Source organism: Rutilus rutilus, assembly GCF_951802725.1.
Source record: "Rutilus rutilus genome assembly, chromosome: 6".
Taxonomy (NCBI): Eukaryota; Metazoa; Chordata; class Actinopteri; order Cypriniformes; family Leuciscidae; genus Rutilus; species Rutilus rutilus.
Window position 1 is genome coordinate 43255726 of NC_140214.1, and position 23359 is coordinate 43279084.

At 39.6% G+C, this 23359-nt stretch overlaps 2 protein-coding genes across 2 annotated transcripts in view; both read left to right on the top strand.

Annotated features, from left to right (window-relative positions):
• The window catches only part of LOC311292520 (uncharacterized protein), a 341250-nt gene that overhangs the window by 230414 nt on the left and 87477 nt on the right, over positions 1-23359 (top strand). The gene's annotated exons all lie outside the window — the stretch shown is intronic.
• LOC311292532 (protein NLRC3-like) overlaps positions 1-23359 on the top strand; it is a 437424-nt gene that overhangs the window by 230251 nt on the left and 183814 nt on the right. The window contains exon 2 of the mRNA XM_084412251.1: positions 21785-21913. Coding sequence (XP_084268377.1) covers positions 21855-21913 — 59 coding nt within the window. The 5' untranslated portion in view covers positions 21785-21854. The remainder of the gene's footprint in view (positions 1-21784; positions 21914-23359) is intronic.

Genomic DNA, 23359 nt, shown 5'->3' on the forward strand with positions numbered 1-23359 from the left:
TGTTTTTTGTGAAAAACAAAACAAAAAACAAACATATTTTCTCACAAAATATAGATCGCTGACGCACGATCACAAGAGCGCCACAATGCATGCGTGCTGTTGACCCAGAAGCAGGGTGAGAGTGCATGAGTGCAATGCAATTAGATTTTTTTTTTTTTTCACGCACAAAGCATTTGCATCACTTACCAGTGACACCTGACGATTCTAGTGACGTGACGACGTTGCAGCTGGAACAACACTACAAAAAAAATAAAGCATTTGCATCACCAGATAGTTGTTGTGCGATTGGTTGCACTAACCGCAGATGAGATAAGCACAGTATACACGTCTGTGCAGTGATCATTCCATCACTCCATCAAAGGTAATTTCAACATTTGTTTGAATCCCTTACGAAAATTAACCATGGTTTTTTTGTAGTAACTATGGTTTTTTTGTAGTTACCATGGTTTAACTATGGTTTTTGCAGTAAAACCATAGTAACTACAAAATGAACCATAGTTTAACTATGGTTTTTGCAGTAAAACCATAGTAACTGCAAATTAACCATGGTTTTACTACAATAACCGTGGTTTAACCATGGTTTTTTTATAGTTACTATGGTTTAACTATGGTTTTTGTAGTAAAACCATAGTAACTACAAAATGAACCATAGTTAACTATGGTTTTTCCAGTCAAACCATAGTAACTACAAATGAACCATGGTTTTACTACAATAACCTTGGTTTAACCATGGTTTTTGTAGTAAAACCATAGTAACCATAAAATGAACCATGGTTTTTGTAGTAAAGCCATAGTAACTACAAAATGAACCATGGTTTTTGTAGTAAAGCCATAGTAACTACAAAATGAACCATGGTTTTCAGTGTTCTGTTTTTTTTTTTTTTTTTTTGCATGTTTTTGTTCAGTCCAATGTAAATATATCTGCTGTGCATATGTTGCACTGACTTGTTTGGTTAAAAAAAAAAAAAAAAAAAAAAAAAAGTTTCACTAGCATACGTGTATCTGCAATATTTTTGTGAACAATCTGAAGAATTTTCTACAATTCGAACTATTTTAGTATTATGGCAAAGCGTACTAAAGTGATTTTATGCCCAACAGTAGTTGGTTAGACAAAAATCTGGTGATATGAATGCAGTGTGTGTGCCATTTTGTGATGAAGTGTGCAACCACTACTATATGTAGTTTTGGTTGCAGTGCTTCATTTTGCATGATATATTCGGTATTTTGCAGTTTGGATGTGTGGGTTTGTAAATTGTGTTAAGTATTTTAATAAAACCAGGAAAAAAATAGTTTGCAAAATTGTGTCAATTGAAATTTTTTTTTAATTGTTCTCACGTCAAGGGTGCAGTAATAGGTCAAATTACTGTTTCATTCGTGATTGGTTGATGCATTGAGTATGTGGCATAGCAACAAGACGCTGGTTGGTCAAAATCGCTTCAGCCAAGGAATTTTCCGAACTGACAGCTGAAGCAGGCTATCGTTACACGACAGCAGCGCGGTCGAGTTTGTTGGTTTATTTGAAATATTTAACTTGAAGAAGACGAAATTTAAAGGTGAGTTCTGATAATTTACGTTTATATGTAGTTCACAAGTCGAAAATATAAATGTTATAGCCACTTGACGTTAATTTAGCGAGTTAAACTAGCTTTGCACCGAATGCTTTTTAGCCATGTTTGACTTGTAAGTTATAAGTTACACTCTTTAATCTTTGACTAGTATTAAGTCATTGCGTGTACACATAATATGGCGTTTGTCCTCCATTATCCACTATAACTGTTGAATGTTAACTTTGCTATTAGGCAACATAAATCTGATTGCCCAAGGTCGCTGCAGCCGTTACTGCATTTTCAAATAGATGGAGAGCGGGAACTTCGGAGCACGAGCACCACAACAACCATGGCTTCGCCCTCGCTTCACAGAGGCCGGACCCGAATTATAATATGAAGAGAAGAGGAAATTCAAAGGTGGGTTTTATGTTTATGTTTAACCAAATAACAAATGTATAAAGCGTTACAACTTAACATGACAATAACGAGTGTAAATTGTGTAGGTACGAATCGAGTCGGTGATATTAACCGTCTGCAAATATATTTTAAAGCAATTGAGTTTCTGTGTCGTGAGTACACATTTCATAGGTAATTATTGTAAATGAATGCTTAACCAGAGGTTCCATGCTGGTGTACTTTACATTAGTCCACAATACTGTATGCAGTTGAACGTGACTGAACACCACTGAACAGTGCACAGATAAAATAGTTGATCACTCGTTCTCTGTGTTTAAATGATTGCGATTAAACCTGATTCTGCCCTAAGTCATATACAGGTCATTCATTTTAACAGAGAACTTTGTTGAAACTCAGCAAATGTGTTTTTGATTTTTAGATCATGAAGATGATGGGGTAAACTACCAGTGCTGGTCTCACTGATCATCACACATCTGGAAGTCTTCCTGCATCCTCAGCTGTGAGGCAAGTATCAGTACAATGAGTTATTTGAGTTTCTTAAAGGGATACTCCACTTTTTTTGGAAATATTACAAATATTATTTGTTCATTTTTTTTAAGAGAGATGCTAATGGTCTTGTCCGATTCAATGATCTATGCTAAGCTATGCTAAAAGTGGTACTGCCAGACCCGGAGATCGGCTGAATGGATTCGAAAACTGTAAAACTCAACTGTGTAACTCTGGGGGAGTTGTAAAATTAGCCTATTTCCAAAAAAAGTGGAGTATCCCTTTAATCTTATGATATTCTTTTTTCTGGTGAGGTTGAATTTTTAGTCCTAAGAGTTTGTTTGCCATAATGACAGAGTGATGTCAATCTTGATAAAGTGCCTGCTGGGATTACTACACTAGCTTTAACATATAATTTGAACATACATTTGAACGTTTATATGTTTTTAAAATTACAATTATTATTTATTACAGAAATTAGATGTTTAACATGTTCAAGTAAATATTGTAACAAAATGATCATTTAAGTTATGTTTCCTAGCATTTACACTCAAAGTTAAGGCACTTGATGCAGTGATTGACAGGGCGGTGCGGGGATGTGATTGGCTCGGAATCCTTTTTTTAAATCCACATTGAATTTTGCTACGTTCATTGCGGGTATTTATAAAAATGCAATCGTAAGTGTCTTAACTGTGAGTGTAAATGCTATTAAGAAAAAATAGCATTTAAATGATCATTTTGCTACAATTTTAACTTGAACATGTTAAAGGGTTAATTCACCCAAAAATTTTAATTCTGCCATTAATTATTCACCCTCATGTCGTTCCAAACTTGTAAGACTTTTGTTCATCTTAGGAACTCAAATGAAGATCTAAATAATGAAATCTGAGAGCTTTCTGACCCCCATAGACAGCTAAGCAACTACCACTTTAACGCTTTAAAAAGTTAAAGTGATTGTCTGCTAATCCATATGATGACATGATCGCTTCCTTTATGATGAACAGGTTGAATTTAGGCTTTTATTCACATATAAACATTCATAAATTCAGGTACGGTAAACAGAAGCTCAAGCATGTTTACTTGACATGCAAGAACAAACTAGGTTCATTCTCGTGTGTTGCGCAGCACGTTTGAGAGAGGTTTGCTCTCACGTGTCAAGCATGTTCGGTTGAGCCTCTGTTTATGTTCGCCAATCATTGTTTAAAGCTGCCGTCGGCAACATTTTTTTGATCAAATTCAGTGAAATTGACACTATAATCCGACAGAACAACATAAATAAGTTGGTTTTAGAAAAAAACCCGAGCTTCTAACTCCACCTGGAGCATGTTATTTGTTTTGCAAAAATCCACCGCTCCCGTCTCATCGGGTCCAATCAGCGCAGGGGGGTGTGAGATCTGACTGTCAATCACAGTTCGTGCACGCGCCACAGATCCCCCCTCCCTCGCGCAGACGCGCACATTACAATATCACATGCACACGACATGCCTGAAGTTCGCCTCAAGATTGTACGAAGCGTGATGGCGGAGAGAAAATCTATTAACAAGCTTCCAATTCCTCGGTTATTGCTATCTATGGATAGATTAGCCAGGGCAGCCTACCTCCGAGTCCATGGTGATGATCGATGCTGAAGAGACGAACGCGTTCACAGAAAATCAGGTACACACGCACTGACGATGGGCGGGTGCTCGTTGGTAGTGGGGGAGGGGCATGAGAGTTGTAAACATTCAAAATTTTGGCTAAGTCCACTCAATCTGCCAGACTTGCCGACTGCAGCTTTAAGTGTGAAGAAAAGACTAAATTAAATCGAGTATCGATTGGAACCGGGACTAGCTTTGCGATTTTCCCGGAATCGTTCAAAAGTTTACATTTCGATTCCTAGTTTCGATTCACAGTCCGCCGACCGGAAGAAGAAACCGCTGTCTAAGTTACCAATTTGATCATTTCTAGCCCTATTCTGAACTGAAGTAACTACCTAATCGATTTCAAACTGCCAAATGTTAACTCTCTGAACACTGACAGCTGTAGCCTACTTCCCCACATTAGTTAAACATTTGTAAACTGTAACGTACACAGGGCATGGTAAATGCGTGTATTACTAGCACAGGTGTAAGCATATATGGATTGTTTTGCTAAACTGCGAACCGAAACATTTTATGAGACGAAAATCATTCGTAAAATGTATTCAGAGCAAACAACCCTGACGTTAAACCTTAAAAACCTACTTATATGATGTTTTCTTATTCTTCGGTATCTTGCAAGTTACAACCCTATGGTTACAACCATATTCTCTCGTCCTCGGCTCGTCCGTTTGAAAACTGCACGCGATGACGGCGAACGTAAAAAAATTATAATCATGAAAACACATTTACACATGAGTGTAAACAACCTTATTTAGCCTATTTTACCTGATAGCCCATTTTAGCTGTGAAAATAGCAATTGATGGAGAAGGTCAGACTATTTCCTTCAGAAAGACCGTTGGTTAGCTAGCTCATTTAAAATATCCTAAAAAAAATTGTTTAAAATAGATTTGATATTTATATTGTAGTTGAAAACAGTCCTGTGAGAAATTCATAGTAAAGTTCATAAAAAGTAAAAAGTTCATAGAATTAAAATTTATCTAAACTTTTTTGACCCTGCCTCTTAAAAGAATCGGAATCGAGAATCGTTAGGAACCGGAATCGAAACAAGGAATTGGAATCGGAATCTATTCAAACGATACCCAACCCTAGCGATAACCGCAATATCGCAGTACCGCGCTACTGACAAGCCAACCGCAGAGGAATGTAAGTAACCGCAGCAACCACGATATTCGCATGTTTTCTTTTTTCAAAAGGCTATACCCTTCTAGTTTTGAACTTCGTGCATGTGTATTGAATGTAAAATAAGTTAATAATGATAACAAGACATGTTATTTTTATCATGGTGGTTTGTATAGAGGCTTCGCTGATTTGCACTTAAGCCTAAACAGACAGTGAATGAAAGTGATCGACTGAGTGCGTGCGATGACCTGCGTCTGTTTTTAAGGGTCAAGTCACATATATATTCGTGAAAAGGTTGCCGTGTCCAAGGAAAGCGAAATATTTGTCTTGTCATCCTTTTAACGTTTAAGGGTATTTAACATGAATGGTGACAGTGTCAACCTGTTCATCATAAAGGAAGCGATCATGTCTTCACAAAATTTAGACTAAACCATTCAATTTATATGGATTAGTTTTACAGTCACTTTAACTTTTTAAAGCGTTAAAGTGGTAGTTGCTTAGCTGTCTATGGGGGGTCAGAAAGCTCTCAGATTTCATTATTAAGATCTTCATTTGTGTTCCTAAGATGAACGAAAGTCTTACAGGTTTGGAACTACATGAGGGTGAGTAATTAATGACAGAATTTCCATTTGGAGGTGAACTATCACTTTATTTACTTAATTTAAATTCTGAAAGTATCAAAAATATTGTCCATGTGACTTCTTCATCAGTGAACATCTTGCCTTTTATCATACAGTAGCCCTAGCTCTACTTTGCACATTCAAGAGTGCATGACAAATTAAAGTTAAAGCAATATTTTTGTGTAAACAGTTTCTCAAATGTGGGAACAAGCTTCTATCATAAAAGTGCACAGTATGGAGAAGCTTTGCGCTGTAAAATAGGGCTGCAGCTAACATTTAACTTTTCTGGGTACTTTATATGAAGCTTTTTAAAACTGCTGGGCTTTTTTGTGAAACTGTTGTTTTCTTATCTGCATTTCAGTCATTCCAGAAAATGGACAGAGTGCATGCTGTGGTTGAATTAAGGTGTTTCCAGGATTCCTTAAAGGTATAGTTCAGCTAAAAATTGTAAAAAAAAATTCTGACATCAATTACTCACCCTCATGTCGTTCCAAACCCGTAAGACCTTCGCTTATCTTCGGAACACAAATGAAGATATTTTTAATGAACTCCAAGAGCTTTCTGTTCCTCCATTGGTAGCCTACGCAACTAATACATTCAAGCCCCAGAAAGGTAGTAAAGACACTATTGAGGTAATCCATGTGACTCCAGTGGTTTAACCTCAATTTAATGAAGCGATGCAAGTGCTTTGTTTTGTGCAAAAAAACCCCAGCATAATTTACCTCTATATTTACAAAATAATATTATCTAAAGCACATTCACGGAACAACTTCCGGTCTTGAGTCAACACAATTCGCATATGTCGCAGTGCTCCTCCTACTGGATTGCAGGTCAGTATTTTACATTTTTTTGCAAAAACAAGCAAAGCACCGGCATCGCTTCATAAAAACGGTTAAACCACTGGAGTCACATGGATTACTTCAATGATGCCTTTCCTATCGTTCTGGGCCTTGAATGTGTTAGTTGCATTGCTCCCAATGGAGAGACAGAAAGCCCTCAGAATTTCATTAAAAATATCTTCATTTGTGTTCCTAAGATGAACGAAGGTGAACCGAAGTGGGGGAGGGAGTGCGCTGTGATTGGCTGCTGTGAGAACCTGGCAGATCTATAACCAATTCAAATTTAATTGTTCCGTATTGTTTAATATATTTTGACATCCACACAGAATTGTCTATCCATGCACAGGTCTTAAGCATTACATTTAATGACATTGGACAATTTGTGACTGTCAAAAATGTAATTTCTATTTATCATCTTCTTTAATACAGACAAGAGAGTGTGAAACCATCAGCTGTTTGCCAGGTAAATAGTGAAGTCATAGTGAATACCATTAATAAACATATAATGATTATATGGTATGTACTGTATATCTAAATTTTTTGTCTTTTAAAATCTTTTTTTTTTTTTTTTTTTTTTAGTTTGCCAAAAAAACCTGTCCAATCTATACCAACATGGAGAAAAGAATTCTTGGACTGGAAGAAAGCGAGTTCTATTGGCAATTCGAGTGTATTAGTGGTAAGTACATTTACAAACCAATTAATTGTTGTCTAACAAATGTCAGTATAACAAAATATGATAAACTTTAAAGGGATAAGTAACTTACCAAAAAATATTCTATATCTGTCGTCATCTACTCTGTGGAACACAAAACATGAACTTTGGAAGTAGGGATGTGCGATATGACGATGTTCTGGCGCCTCTGTCCCAACATACTGAACAACGCGACGTATATTCACATAAAATGTTAACGCAGCGGAACGGGACACTGCAGTTCACGAAAGTTCATAATTTGCATGTGCTTTAATGCCTTGTCGGTTAAACATTTAATTCGCGTGCTGATGCGCTGTTCTAACGTGTGCGTTTCTCAGCACCTACACGTGAAGCTCACATGCACACACTGTCTACCAGCGCCTGGATACTGGACTAAGTTATCTTTCGAGTCTTATTGTGCTAATACTGTCAAATACACACAAAGTTTACATAAACAAAGTCGGTTATGTCTAAACTGAACGCAAACTAATAAAACAACAAAATGCAAAGAGAAAATCACTCACTGCTCTTGACTGATAACTTTTAATAGTAGCTTTAATAAGTATAAATGTATAATTTATACAGTGAAGTCTATGTTTTGTTTTATTTTCATATTTGTTCATTTAATTACTTTCTTCAATGCTACTGTAAAATACACCTACTGTAGCTGAAAACATAAAGCACTGTTTATATAATTTGTATTAGGGATGTCAACGATTAATCGACGATCGATTAATTGTCGATAATACATTTAATCGATACAACTTATCGATCATCGATTAAGCAGGTCTTCATGCGCGTGCGTGCTGCTCAACCGCGAAACATGTAAAGCGAGTGTGCCGGAGTTATGTTTGGGACCATTTTACACCTTCATCATGACTAGAAGTTTGCGTCTGCAATCGCAGCCTTTTGTTTTGTGCAAATGTAAGTTGTAATACTGTTTATTTTGTGTATGCCTATCTATATCGGATTTATCTCGCATTGGATGCATTTGGTTAAGAATGAACTCTGTAGTAAAGCGTCAGCTTCAGCGCGCGCAGCTCAAACGGCAGTGCACGACTAATAATGACTATTGGGACTGTAATATTACATAACATTATAAAGAGAACAATATTGTAATAAAACATTGTGAATTATTTGGGTTTAGTTGCCGTGTCGCGTTGCTCCAGGAAAAGCGCGTCCACAACAGAGTAGTTCTGAATGAATGGCACGTAATAGTTCAAGTTCACTTGTGCATGAATTTGCGTCATTTTGTGCAGATATAATTTGTAATATTATGTTTATTTTGAATATATCTGATTAATCTCATATAGGATGCATTTCTTTTAGATAAATAATGTGCTAGCAAGGTGCTCCAGTTTAACGGTAGCAGATTCATTCAGCGCGTGCAGTTGTTCCAGGAAGAGCGCGTCCACAACTGTCACACATTCTAAGCGCATACGAGGCGTTGGTGACACGTTGTATTAGTAGTTTGAATAATTAATTTAATTAGCAATCACATAAAACATTTTTACAATCCTACTAGCCCTTTATTTATATTTATAACCATTATTGATTTGGTGAGGAACATAGCGTTTTTAGCAGCATTTGCAGACCCTGTCATGCTGTTGGCCATAGCCACTGCAGTAGACGCATATGGCAGTATTACGGCTAACGATTAATCGATTAATTGATTGTTAATTTAAATGACGATCGATCATGGGAATTTGTGAAAATTGACATCCCTAATTTGTATATTAAGTTGTTGTGTATGTGTAATGTGTATCTTTGATCTTAATATTTAATAACAAAGAAAATAATGAATTTTTTTTCCTGCCATTCTTTTTTTTTTTTTTTTTTTTTTTTTTTTTTTTATATTTTGTTACCTAAGGCTTTGTTTTTAAAATATGGACATTAGTTTAGTTTGGCTGTAATGCTCAGTCACAAAATAGTAGAACCAACATAAAAAAGAATCGTGATAAAATTGTGAATCGTGATTTTCCTGAAAAAAAATTTGTGATATGATATTTTTGGCATATCGCCCACCCCTATTTGGAAGAATGTTCTGATTTGTTCTTTCCATGTAGTGAAATGTAACAGATATTTTTTTAAACTGTAAAAGAAATGAAAAATCACCATAAAATAGGTCCACTCATGCACTGTTTTCCAGGTTGAAACAATACAATAGCTTTGGGTGAGAGAAAACCTTTCTTGATTATCTGTTATCATGCATTTACGATTGAATTGAGTGTCTAGAGCTCTATCCCTTTGTTGGTTACAGATGTCTCTACTCAAACCAATACTTTCTCCATCTCATTTTCTCTTTCGTGAAATGATGTATATATGAGACTTGTACTTTTTGTTCTGTTTAACCTTTCAAGAGTATGAGTAAAAGAAAATACACTCAGCTGATCATATAATGTACATTCTTTCTGCTTGGCTTTTGGAGCCCTAATAATTTATGGGTTATTTATGAAAACACTGGCTGAATGGACATTATTGCACTTGGACATTATTACTCGGCTACTCAATAGTACAGTTGAGTATTCCAGCAAGCCGTGTGTTAATGTGGTGTGTATTCTTCTCATTTTAGCTCCTGTGTCCATTTGGGCTGAAGGTCAAGACAGAACCAAACCAAAGCTGGACTGTAACCTACTGGCCTATATGACAGACTTCATACTGACAACTACTGGCATGGATGCTGCATCACATGTTATTGAACAAAAACTTCTTCACCTAGAGTTTTCATCCCCCTTGAGGAGACTCCATGTCTTCATCTCTTGTGAGTGGATATCATTTTAAACATTCTTCAAAGAACTGCTAATTTCTTCTGAATTTGTTTAGTAGTATATGTAAGAATTTTCCATTAAACTTTTAGTAATGTTTAAGTAATGAAGTAATTAAGTAATGCCATCTTGTTAATGTATGTACAGTATAAATTGCAAACATGCTTGTGTTGAACACGTGTTTACATGTTATAGACATTTTTAGAGGAGGTAGATGCTGTGTATTTAAAGGTGCTCTAAGTCATGTTTATTTGTGTTATATTTGTATATAAATCATTATTACAGTGGAACAAATTGCTATTTTTTTATTTGTAAATTAGCAACTGAATTTAACCATTGCACTTTATCACCAATAATTTTGTATAACTTTGTAGTTTATTGTTTTATGTCACATGTGAGAACAAATGCAAGTCTATATGTTTTCAGATGATGTAATTTCTGTAATAAAGTCTGTATCATAGACTGGTAACTTCTTTCTGTTGTTATTTTGTAGATGTTTGTTGTAAGTAAATGGCTTAAATGTAATTCAAGAATTTTGTAAAACCATGGCTACGCTGTGGTAATACTACAGTAAAACCATAACCATGACTGTAGTAACCATGGTTTTTGGAGAAAACTACAGTCATGGTTACTATGGTTTAACTGTAGCATTACTGCAATATAACTGTAGTAAAACCATGGTATCAAAACCATGGTTTTTAAAAACCATGGTTTCCGCCAAAATACCACGGCTACTACGGTCGTAGTTAACTACCATTTTACTATAGTATTACTACAATATAACTGTAGTAAAACCATGGTATCAAAACCATGGTTTTTAAAAACCATGGTTTCCGCCAAAATACCACGGCAACTACGGTCGTAGTTAACTACAGTTTTACTATAGTAAAACCATGGTTAATTTTCGTAAGGGATACAATGGGTGTATGATCATGTAATTAATCGTGTCTTTAAGTTACCCTGTAGTTTCGTCAATCAACATCACCAGCTGGTTCGGCGAGTCAGCTGTTTGTGTTATGAGTCTAAGCTAGGCTAACTGTACGTTCACACCGCCGCCGGCGATTTTGAAATCGCTATTAAAAATGAATGACTTCCGGGGCACTTTGACGCTCTCGCCGGTGGCGGTGTGAACGCACAGTAACAGCTGTCGTCTTTTGCTAACTCTACGTTGAAAATACCCGTTTGTTGCCCGCCAGGTATCCATGGTAGTCACGTGACTGCAAAGTATGAATTCTATGACAAAGATAGTTTCAATCACTTGTACTTTAAATGATGTTTAAATGGTGCAATGTTTATGAATCTGATAACGTACTTATCCATTTCATTGTGAGTGCTGTGCACTTGCCAAGAGAACCCGCCCACACGCTGTTCTGATTGGCTGTGGTTTTTGATTGATTTTGTCACATTACATAGTCGCAACCAAGCGTGCCGCTTGGTTCACAAGCCCTGAAAAGTGAAGCCAAAACGTCTCGATCCCCCCCGGTGACTGGTCCTAGTATAGGTCATAAAAAAACGCGCAAGGATGCATCTTGTCATCTGAGGACGCGCGCTGGGATAGAACTGCTCCTACCCCCACCTCTGACGCGTCGACCTCCACCACGAACTGACGTGTGGAATCAGGGGCGACAACGATGGGAGCCGAAACGAAGCGACTTTTGAGGTTGGAGAACACAGCCTCAGCTGTGTCCGACCACCTGAACGTCGTTCTGGGGGAGGTCAAGGCAGTCAGAGGTGCGGCTAGCTGGCTGAAATTGCGAATGAAATGCCGATAGAAATTGGCGAACCCCAGAAACCGCTGTAGGGCCTTATGGGAATCTGGACTTGGCCAATCCATCACAGCCTTAACCTTGTCAGGATCCATGCGCATTCCCTCAGAAGAGACGGTGTATCCTAAAAAAGAAACAGACTGTGCATGAAATTCGCATTTCTCCGCCTTGACAAAAAGCCCATTCTCTAGCAGCCTCTGAAGCACTCGTCTGATGTGCTGAACATGTTCCTGGAGAGACGAAGAAAAAATCAATATGTCATCCAGGTAGACATATATGAAATGATCAACCATGTCTCTCAACACGTCATTGACGAGTGCCTGAAAAACCGCTGGGGAGTTGGAAAGCCCGAAAGGCATAACCAAATATTCAAAGTGCCCCCTGGGGGTATTGAACGCGGTTTTCCATTCATCCCCCTTCCTGATGCGAACCAAATGATAGGCATTACGTAAATCCAGTTTTGTGAAAATGGATGCTCCCTGCAACCTCTCGAAAGCTGAAGACATCAACGGCAAAGGGTAGGTGTTCTTTACTGTGATGTTGTTCAGCTCCCGGTAATCAATACAAGGTCGCAGAGAACCATACTTCTTACCCACAAAAAAGAATCCCACCCCCGCGGGAGAAGAGGAAGGTTGGATGAATCCGGCTGCTAAAGAATCAGAAATATATTTCTCCATGGCCTCCCTCTCTGGTACAGAAAGAGAGTAAAGTTTGCCTTTAGACGGAGACTTACCTGGCACTAGATCTATTGCACAGTCATAGGGACGATGCGGAGGGAGAGAAGCAGCCCGAGACTTACTGAACACTTCCTTCAGGTCCAGATACTCCGCAGGCACGTTTGATACATGCGCCGGCTTCTCCTGTAACACAGAAACAGACACAGACGGACAGGCAGAAACAAGACAGGACTCGTGGCAGGACTCGCTCCACATGGAAATAGTGTTGGAGCCCCAGTCCACACGAGGATTGTGTTTGACGAGCCAAGGGTGACCCAACACCACTGGGGCGACAGGGGAGTCCATAAGGAGGAAGGGGATAGTCTCAACGTGGTTGCCAGAGGTGATGAGGGTTATGGGACCAGTGGAGAGGGAGATGTTGGGGAGCTGTTGACCATTAAGAGCACTGACCGAGATCTGATGAGGAAGAGACGAGATGGGAAGGTGAAGCTTGTGTGCTAAGTGCATGTCCATGAAGTTTCCCTCGGCCCCGGAGTCCACAAGTGCCTGGCAGGTGTGCGTGCTGTTGGCCCATCTCAGCCTAACCGGAAGGAGAGTGGATGGTGAGGACTTTTCGGCGGAGATCCCACCCGATAGTAGCCTCAACCTTACTATCGGGCTTGCTCTTTTACCGGGCACGAGTGTAGGAAGTGTCCACGGCCGCCGCAGTAAAGGCAGAGTCCTTGGGATCTCTGCCTTTCTCTCTCCTCCCGGGAAAGCCGGGCTCTCCCTACCTGCATGGGCTCGTGATCGTTGATGGGTCCGACCGTGCTCTCCTCCAGGCTGCCCCCCCGGCCCAACGCTGCCGTGGATGCGGATGGGGTGGAGGTGTTGGTCCAGCTGGTTGATGCGAGCATCCACCCGCAGAGCCAGGTCGATGAGCCCGTTGAGCTGAGGAGGCAGGTCCAGCAGGTAGATCTCGCGTTGCACACGGTCGGACAGCCCATGCAGGAACATATCCCACTGTGCCTCCTCGTTCCACTTGCACTCCGCCGCCAGGGTCCGAAACTCAATCGAGTAATCCGCCACCGAGGAGCTTCCCTGCTTCAGGTCGGCTAGTTTTCTAGTGACAACGCCCACATGAAACAATGAATGAACTGAGACACACCCACACACTCACACACACACGTGAACACACAGACTAGAATGAGACAGCGGATCTACCAACCGTGACAGTATGATCATGTAATTAATCGTGTCTTTAAGTTACCCTGTAGTTTCGTCAATCAACATCACCAGCTGGTTCGGCGAGTCAGCTGTTTGTGTTATGAGTCTAAGCTAGGCTAACTGTACGTTCACACCGCCGCCGGCGATTTTGAAATCGCTATTAAAAATGGATGACTTCCGGGCACTTTGACGCTCTCGCCGGTGGCGGTGTGAACGCACAGTAACAGCTGTCGTCTTTTGCTAACAACAACAAAAGTGTGTGATAGGTTGTTTTGAGGTTTGTGATATCTATGGTTTTCAATGAGAACCATTGATGACCCAACAGTAGAGCTAGATTATTTACGGAGGAATTATTACTACTCGATTATCTTAAAAAACCTTGTCTGCTTTACACAATTGAGCTACCTTGGAGTTAATCCTAGTCCATAGTTATGCAGCTAGCTCGCTAACAGACTTGACAGCTACTAGAAAGACCTGGAACTACAAGACTCTACGTTGAAAATACCCGTTTGTTGCCCGCCAGGTATCCATGGTAGTCACGTGACTGCAAAGTATGAATTCTATGACAAAGATAGTTTCAATCACTTGTACTTTAAATGATGTTTAAATGGTGCAATATTTATGAATCTGATAACGTACTTATCCATTTCATTGTGAGTGCTGTGCACTTGCCAAGAGAACCCGCCCACACGCTGTTCTGATTGGCTGTGGTTTTTGATTGATTTTGTCACATTACATAGTCGCAACCAAGCGTGCCGCACAAGCCCTGAAAAGTGAAGCCAAAACGTCTCGATCCCCCCCCGGTGACTGGTCCTAGTATAGGTCATAAGCCCCGCCTCCCCGTGTTATTCAACGGGACGTGAGACCAACTAAACAATTCAATTACACTTCAAATATCTTTTTTCCAAAGGTGGTTTCTGTCATTTGCTGTCGTTTTTATCACACTGATGTAAGTTCAAGTGTCTGTTTCAAAAATAAGTTGGTTTTTAGTTAGTTACGTGATGCGGTGGTGTAACGTCATGATTGACAGCTGTGATTGACAGGTTCTCTGAGCGAAGTAGTCACTGAAGCACCAACGGACATTTTTTTCGGGATCTTCGGAGGACTGAGGAGATTGTATTTACTTTATTTTAACAAGCCTCTTGTCGTACTGCAATCAGTTTTTTCAAAAGTGTGCAGAATGCACTCTCTCTGCGAGAGTGAGGGCGGAGCGTTGATTTCGCGGCTTTACTTCCTGCTCACTACTGCGCAGGTCTGGTCCCGAGATCGCTACTGCGCATGCGCAGGTCTGGTCCCGAGATCGCTACTGCGCAGGTCTGGTCCCGAGATCGCTACTGCGCATGCGCAGGTCTGGTCCCGAGATCGCTACTGCGCAGGTCTGGTCCCGAGATCGCTACTGCGCATGCGCAGGTCTGGTCCCGAGATCGCTACTGCGCGGGTCTGGTGCTGAGATCGCTACTGCGCGGGTCTGGTCCCGAGATCGCTACTGCGCGGGTCTGGTCCCGAGATCGCTACTGCGCATGCGCAGGTCTGGTCCCGAGATCGCTACTGCGCAGGTCTGGTCCTGAGATCGCTACTGCGCATGCGCAGGTCTGGTCCCGAGATCGCTACTGCGCAGGTCTGGTGCCGAGATCGCTACTGCGCGGGTCTGGTCCCGAGATCGCTACTGCGCGGGTCTGGTCCCGAGATCGCTACTGCGCATGCGCAGGTCTGGTCCCGAGATCGCTACTGCGCAGGTCTGGTCCTGAGATCGCTACTGCGCATGCGCAGGTCTGGTCCCGAGATCGCTACTGCGCAGGTCTGGTCCCGAGATCGCTACTGCGCGGGTCTCGTCCCGAGATCGCTACTGCGCAGGTCTGGTGCCGAGATCGCTACTGCGCGGGTCTGGTCCCGAGATCGCTACTGCGCGGGTCTGGTCCCGAGATCGCTACTGCGCAGGTCTGGTCCCGAGATCGCTACTGCGCGGGTCTGGTCCCGAGATCGCTACTGCGCAGGTCTGGTGCCGAGATCGCTACTGCGCGGGTCTGGTCCCGAGATCGCTACTGCGCGGGTCTGGTCCCGAGATCGCTACTGCGCGGGTCTGGTCCCGAGATCGCTACTGCGCAGGTCTGGTCCCGAGATCGCTACTGCGCGGGTCTGGTCCCGAGATCGCTACTGCGCAGGTCTGGTGCCGAGATCGCTACTGCGCGGGTCTGGTCCCGAGATCGCTACTGCGCGGGTCTGGTCCCGAGATCGCTACTGCGCATGCGCAGGTCTGGTCCCGAGATCGCTACTGCGCAGGTCTGGTCCTGAGATCGCTACTGCGCATGCGCAGGTCTGGTCCCGAGATCGCTACTGCGCAGGTCTGGTCCCGAGATCGCTACTGCGCGGGTCTCGTCCCGAGATCGCTACTGCGCGGGTCTGGTCCCGAGATCGCTACTGCACGGGTCTGTTCCCGAGATCGCTACTGCGCGGGTCTGTTCCCGAGATCGCTACTGCGCGGGTCTGGTGCCGAGAACGCTACTGCGCGGGTCTGGTGCCGAGATCACTACTGCGCAGGTCTGGTCCCGAGATCGCTACTGCGCAGGTCTGGTCCCGAGATCGCTACTGCGCAGGTCTGGTCCCGAGATCGCTACTGCGCAGACTCAAATTCCAAGATGTCAGCGCCATATCGGGACACTGGCGGCTTCAGTTCTTACCAATGGAAGAGAGCGAAGGGGCGTCGTCCATCTTTTTTTACAGTCTATGGTCGCAACGCATTTGGTGTGGACAGAAAAACTGCTTGTTGCTAGAATCTTAAAAAGATCATTTTTGTCCTGAAGATGAACAAAAGTCTTGCAGGTTTGGAACATCAGGTGGGCGAGTAATTAATTACATTATTTTCATTTTGGGGTGAACAACTTGCGTGAAAAACTTTACTTTTCTGTATGTTCAGTTAAAGTCCCATTTTGAGATTTGACAAAAGCTTAAACTTAACATGGATTTTCGAAGTTGTTCATACAGGAACTTCAGCAGTCTTGGAGGAATGTGTAGATGTTTGGTTTCCTTCATCTCAGCCTTTTCGACCTTCGTTCAGGATTTCTGCACAGGAAAGTTGGATATGAAGAAAAAAATGGATATGTTTTTAGCTACACAAGAAATGAAATGGAGGAAACTGAACTACAAAGCATCATGCAAATTAAACTAGAGATTAGAGAGAGAGAGAGAGAGAGAGAGAGAGTGAGAGAGAATTAGAAATAGAGAGAGAGAGAGAGAGAGAGAGAGAGAGAGAGAGAGGGAGGTAGTAAGAGGAGTATAGGAGTGGCTCTTAAAAGAGCCGTTGGTTTTCTTATAAAGAGATACAGGTGGAGGTAACAGGGAAGGATGGTGGGTAAAACAGGAGCTGTTGGACAAAGGAAAACAAAAACATAGTTAATTCTCTTGCAGCAAGGCTTCCTGGATTTGTCATATTATAGATGCAGAACTGTAACAACATAAAGAAGATAACTGTGATTCTGTTATTGCACAATGCATATTCAGCATGTAAACTGCATTCATGAACAGAAGCAGTGTGTCGTGATATATGAGGTGGTGAATGCATCATTAATATGCTAAATGTGAATACATTTTCATGACCTCTAAAATAATTGGTGATTTGTGCTCTCGATGCGCCTGTAATTAGTCGTGTGTATGGTTACCGTAGTAAAACCATTGTTCATTTTTAAAGGACTGCCACTGTTGTACCCCAATAGCTAAAACTTTTGCACATTTTCTTCTGACAGATTTATTAACAACAATTACAGAACATAACACAATCCATTTGAACTTTAACGATCAATCAAAATAAACTGAATTGCACAAACTAAGGGTGTCACGATTCTCCAAATCCTCGATTCGATTACATTTTCGATTCTAAAGTCACGGTTCGATTCTCGATTTAAATTTTTTTTTTTTTAAGCACAAGCTATGCCATTTTTAGACTTTTATGCAATATAATAATATCTGACCTTTGTTCGCAATGTACCACATACTACATTGTTAAATTTAAAACGTTTATTACCAACATAATGTAACAATAACTTATATCTTCAGTCAATTGGAAACTTAAACAATATAACCTATTGTATTATAATCCCGGGGCTACCTGGACTCTTCAGAGCAGTCACAGGCGAATAGCACGGCGTTATAAATTGGGTTCCCACAGCGTTTGCAACGCAGTACGTGAGAACGTTCTCGTAAGGGAGTGAGGGCGGAGCGGAGCGTTGATTTCACGGCTTTACTTCCTGCTCACTACTGCGCAGGTCTGGTCCCGAGATCGCTACTGCGCAGGTCTGGTCCCGAGATCGCTACTGCGCATGCGCAGGTCTGGTCCCGAGATCGCTACTGCGCGGGTCTGGTGCCGAGATCGCTACTGCGCGGGTCTTGTCCCGAGATCGCTACTGCGCGGGTCTGGTCCCGAGATCGCTACTGCACGGGTCTGTTCCCGAGATCGCTACTGCGCGGGTCTGTTCCCGAGATCGCGGGAAATCAACGCTCCGCTCCGCCCTCACTCCCTTACGAGAACGTTCTCACGTACTGCGTTGCAAACGCTGTGGGAACCCAATTTAAAACGCCGTGCTATTCGCCTGTGACTGCTCTGAGGAGTCCAGGGAGCCCCGGGATTATAATACAATAGGTTATATTGTTTAAGTTTCCAATTGACTGAAGATATAAGTTATTGTTACATTATGTTGGTAATAAACGTTTTAAATTTAACAATGTAGTGTGTGGTACATTGCGAACAAAGGTCAGATATTATTATATTGCAGATATTATTATATTATTATCATATATATGATATTATTATATTATTATTAGATTGAGCATTAATTTCGATCGATTTCGATTTAAAATCAAAATCGTGACACCCTTAGCACAAACTAGCATAATTATAGTAAATGTTACATGTGCGCTACTTTTCAAAAGTTTGGGGTCGGTAAGATGTTTAATGTTGAAAGAAGTCTAATCTGCTCACCAAGCCTGCATTTATTTGACCAAAAATGCAGTAAATCTTTGTTAAAACAAATATTGTGAAATATTATTGCAATTTAAAACAGGCGATCTGTTTTCCATTTAATATGTTAAAATGTAATTTACTCCTGTGATCACAGCTGAATTTTCAGCATCATAATTATTAGGACAGCATTTAACGTTACATGACATATATATATTTGTGTAACAATGCAAAAGCCTTTACTGTCACGTTTAATAAATTTAATGCATACTTTCTGAATAAAATAAATTCGTGCTAAATAAATAAAGTTGCTGGTTTAAAAATAACAACTTAGGATCGATATTTTTTATGTGTGGATAGATCCTTTAGAATAGATACAACATCAGGATCGATATTTCAGGATCGAAATCCGCGCATATATCATCATCATCATCATCAACATCATCAACATCATCATCATCATCATCATCAACATCATCATCATCATCAACAAGCAACGGGGTTTATCTAAAGTTACTTCCCATCGACCATAACAACTTTTTATAATGTTAATATAACATAATATGCGGTCACAGCAGCTTTCTGTGATTAATTAATTAACCAATTAATATCTATTTCCATTAACGTTATTGACCACGGTAACGTTAACAGCACCATAGATTAAAAAGCTCCACAGTACACACACACACACACACACACACAAATATAACGTTAGGCTACAGCAACGTTAGGATTTCTTAAATGACAGAATAATAAAAATATGTGGCTTTGACCGACCTGACGTGGGAATTTTGGAGAATGCAATATATCGCTTCTCTCTTTGGTCCGTGGGGAGTTGTTGGCATTGAGGAAATGATCGCCCCCTGCTGGTACTCAACCTTCATCATCCGTGTCATTTTCACGCCTAGAGGAGGCAAAGCATAACATTGACACGCATACGCTAGTGGACCAGCGTGTGTATTACACGCTTTAGCGTGATACGTGTCCCCCACTATTCTACACTTCTAACAGCACAGACGCAGCCTAACCGAGGACAATGTTAAAATGATGCTGATTGACAAATTCAACAGCAGAGACTCAAAATAAGCTCCAAACTCCACACACATTCAGTAGCTTTTCTGATGTCAAATGACTTTTTCTGATGTTAAATCACTACCGATAGTAAATTACTATTTTATTTAAATATATTTTTATGTATTTATTGAACTGTTCTGTAATTGATTGTCACACCGGTATTTATTTATTTATTTAAAAGTAATTTATAGCTTTTAAAAGTAGTTAATTACTTCATTTACTTAGGTAGGTATTTATTAATTAAGCTCTATTGTTGAATGATATGCAATTGTTTATTTAATGATTTGTGTACAATACAATTGATAAAGTAATATTTCCTCCATCGTTTAGTGGATGGACGATAAGTCTTTTTGTTTTAAAAAGTTGTTGTATTTGTATTGTAAACCTTAAATAAAAATTAAGAAGTGAAGATTTTATATTTTATTTTGTAATGTTTTCAGTTCCAATACTCTAAGATCCGTTTAACACATTTTTAAATCCATTCCGCATAATTCTGTAAGATTTTTCCAAATATTCAGCACATAAATCACAAAAAAAGTCGGCAGATTCTGTGTGGCCCTGATTGTGGGATAATAATGGGATTATGGGATGCCAAGGGCATAGAGGCAATGCTATATAAAAAAAAAAAAAAAACACCCCGGAAAAGATTCTTCATAATACAGGTTTATGTGATGAGTGTCAGGGAGCAGAAACTAAACCATTAAAAGTATGTCCACATATAAACCAAAAGGATTGAATGTATAACACAAACCTCAGGATATCAGTCATTTACAGTATCCAGCATCTTAGATAATAGTCCAGAAACAGAGAATATAACAGATGCACTGTTGAAATGTCTATTTAAGAGGTTTTAAACAGGATTTAGAGATATCTGTGGTATAATATCCCGCTCCAGTGCAGTAGGTGTCGGTGTGCAACTGTTCAGCTGTTCCAAACCCTCCTGTAAAACACATGAAGAAGAGGAAAACGAAAGCAACAACACCTGTAGACACCTAAACCTGTTGCTCACTAATAACACTCGCGGCCATTTATGAGTTTAATCCACAATCCATCGAGACCAGGAAGAGATTCTGAGAACGACGCGCGCGGACTGACAACAAGCGTTACTGAGTTTAAAATACTGATAAATTCTCATATAGTGGACAACACTGCAAGTAAGTTTAATACATTCTCCATTACAGTCATTTGTAATTATTAGGAACTTCATATTGTATATTAAGCGAGATTTAAATGTGAAGTTACAGAAGGCTGTTCTTCTGCTACTCCGAACAGACGAAGAATCTGCCAGAAATTACAATCTTTTGAAGTTAAAACACAAAACGTTTTATTGAGAAAGGGTTATTTAAAACAAATATGTTTCTGAAAGTTTTCTCCCATATCCTCTTCAGTTTTAGGCTGTTGTTTTTGTGATGTGAAATCGAAAGTATTTTTGAAGCAGATTTACAGTAGACAGACAGATGAAGCCTGACGTCAGTGAACAACAATCTGCTATTATTACTGAATATCTCAGTTCATATATGGTTAGTAGGTATACACTATGACCGTTATAATTCTGGTTACTTTTACTCAATCAGTTATTTTAGGATCATTTGAAAGTAATGAAATCAACCATCATTGTGAACTTGAAGTAATGATTAGGCTAAATGACAAACGATTCAACAATTAATAAAGATTGGGTAAATATGATTGTAAAATAATAATAACTGCAATAGAGAATATAACAAATCAGCTTCAGTTTTCCCACTCAGAGTTTTAAACACAATTGCTGTTCCTCAATGAATTAATATTTAGAGTCAGTTAAACTCATTAAACAATCAGAAATGATTAAGACCATTCGGTTATTTTACATGGCAATATATTTGTCTGTAACTCACTTTATTTTATAGATAGTTTTTGCTGTTGCTGTTGTTGATGATAACTCAGCATTCTTCATTATTGTCTTAAATAAGATGTTCTTCATCTGTGTAAAATGGTGTCATTTCCAGGTGATGCTGAAGGATTGAGTGTTTTCAGAAAGCAGTGCTGATCAGTTTTCAGTGTCAGTTTAGCTGCAGTATGTCAGAGGAAAGAGGAAAGGACTCTCTCTCTCAGATGAGTCTCTCAGAGAAACACAGGTAAGACTGCGTCTGTTTTCATCAGTTTAAACTCCACTGGACTTTGTGTTTCCCTGTCAATAACACAACTTTAAGCATTGATTTAGATTTGCACATGCTTTACACATCTTTAATTTGTAACTTCTTAAATTAACTCTGGCATTGTCTATAAATCCCTGTTTGCTCTATAGAAAATATCACAGTTAATAATTTGTTAATAACCTTCTAGACGCTGAATTACTCCAAATAAATGACTTTAGTTTTTAGATCATAAAATTATTGACAGACATTAGGTAACAACTATACACTTAATTTAATTCAAGTAGGCCTATGCTAACACAACTGTGTCACACAGACATTTCTGCTCTCTATTTCTGTCAATAAACAAAAACTTGAAATGTTCTCATAAATTAGAGTGAAGTATTTTTTTTTTACATTTAATCTCTTTCATGTATATTAAAGAAATCATTTAACTAATGTGAGCCAGTAAATAAAATGATTAACTATAAAACAGTAAATTGTGTGAGTGTGTGTATTTCTGTGGAGAATTAGATAGACACAGATGTGTTTCACACACAGTTGATCCTCCTTTACTAAAGTGTAAACTGCGAAAATATTCAACGAAAAAGTTGATGTCATTTGAAAGCTTAGAGTCTGAACTTTACAGTGAATGTATCCACTTTGAAAAACTCTTAAGTATTGCTGAGTTATTTGCTGATAAATAGAATTTCTTTTTTTTCATAATCTATAAAATAATGTACTGCAATGTGTCAAAAACATCATACAGCTCATGAAACATTCTCAGATAATTGAAAATGGCACTTCATTTTTTACAGCATATTATTACAATTAAAATGAGCCCAAAATTAACATAATCTATTGCTTTTATGACAAGATATTCTTCATGAAGAAAAAATTGCCCATGAGGGGGTGTCAAAGACTGTACAAAAAGGCTATCTCTTTTCCAAATGCTGTAACTTTTGATTCCTTTATCCAAAAATTATTATTTTTTTATCCAGATTTCCTCCTACCTTATTTCCTTCCTGAGTTATTCCATGACAAATAAGAAAGATATGCAAAATCATAATAAAAATTATATATATATATTGTCTTTTATCCGCCGTTTCTTGGCAGGACAATGTCCAAATGTAATGTAATTTATATTTTCAAAAAATGTAAAAAGAGTTCTTTCAAACGATACCTACCTTTTGACTCTCCTTGCTATAGTTTTGGAGTTATTATGATTATATAATTTTTATATAGTTTGGGGCAAAATTTGCTGTTTCAGTCTTACCAGTTCATTTCTCTCTGTGTGTGTGTGTGTTTGTGTGTGTGGGTGTGTGTGTGTGGGGGGGAGGGTGTCTTATTTGCACTCTTGATGTTTTAGAGTGTCACCCCTTCATTGCTGTGCACTTTTTTTCAGCACAGTGGCTGATCTGTAGCTTGTACCACCAAAAGTTTCTCTGA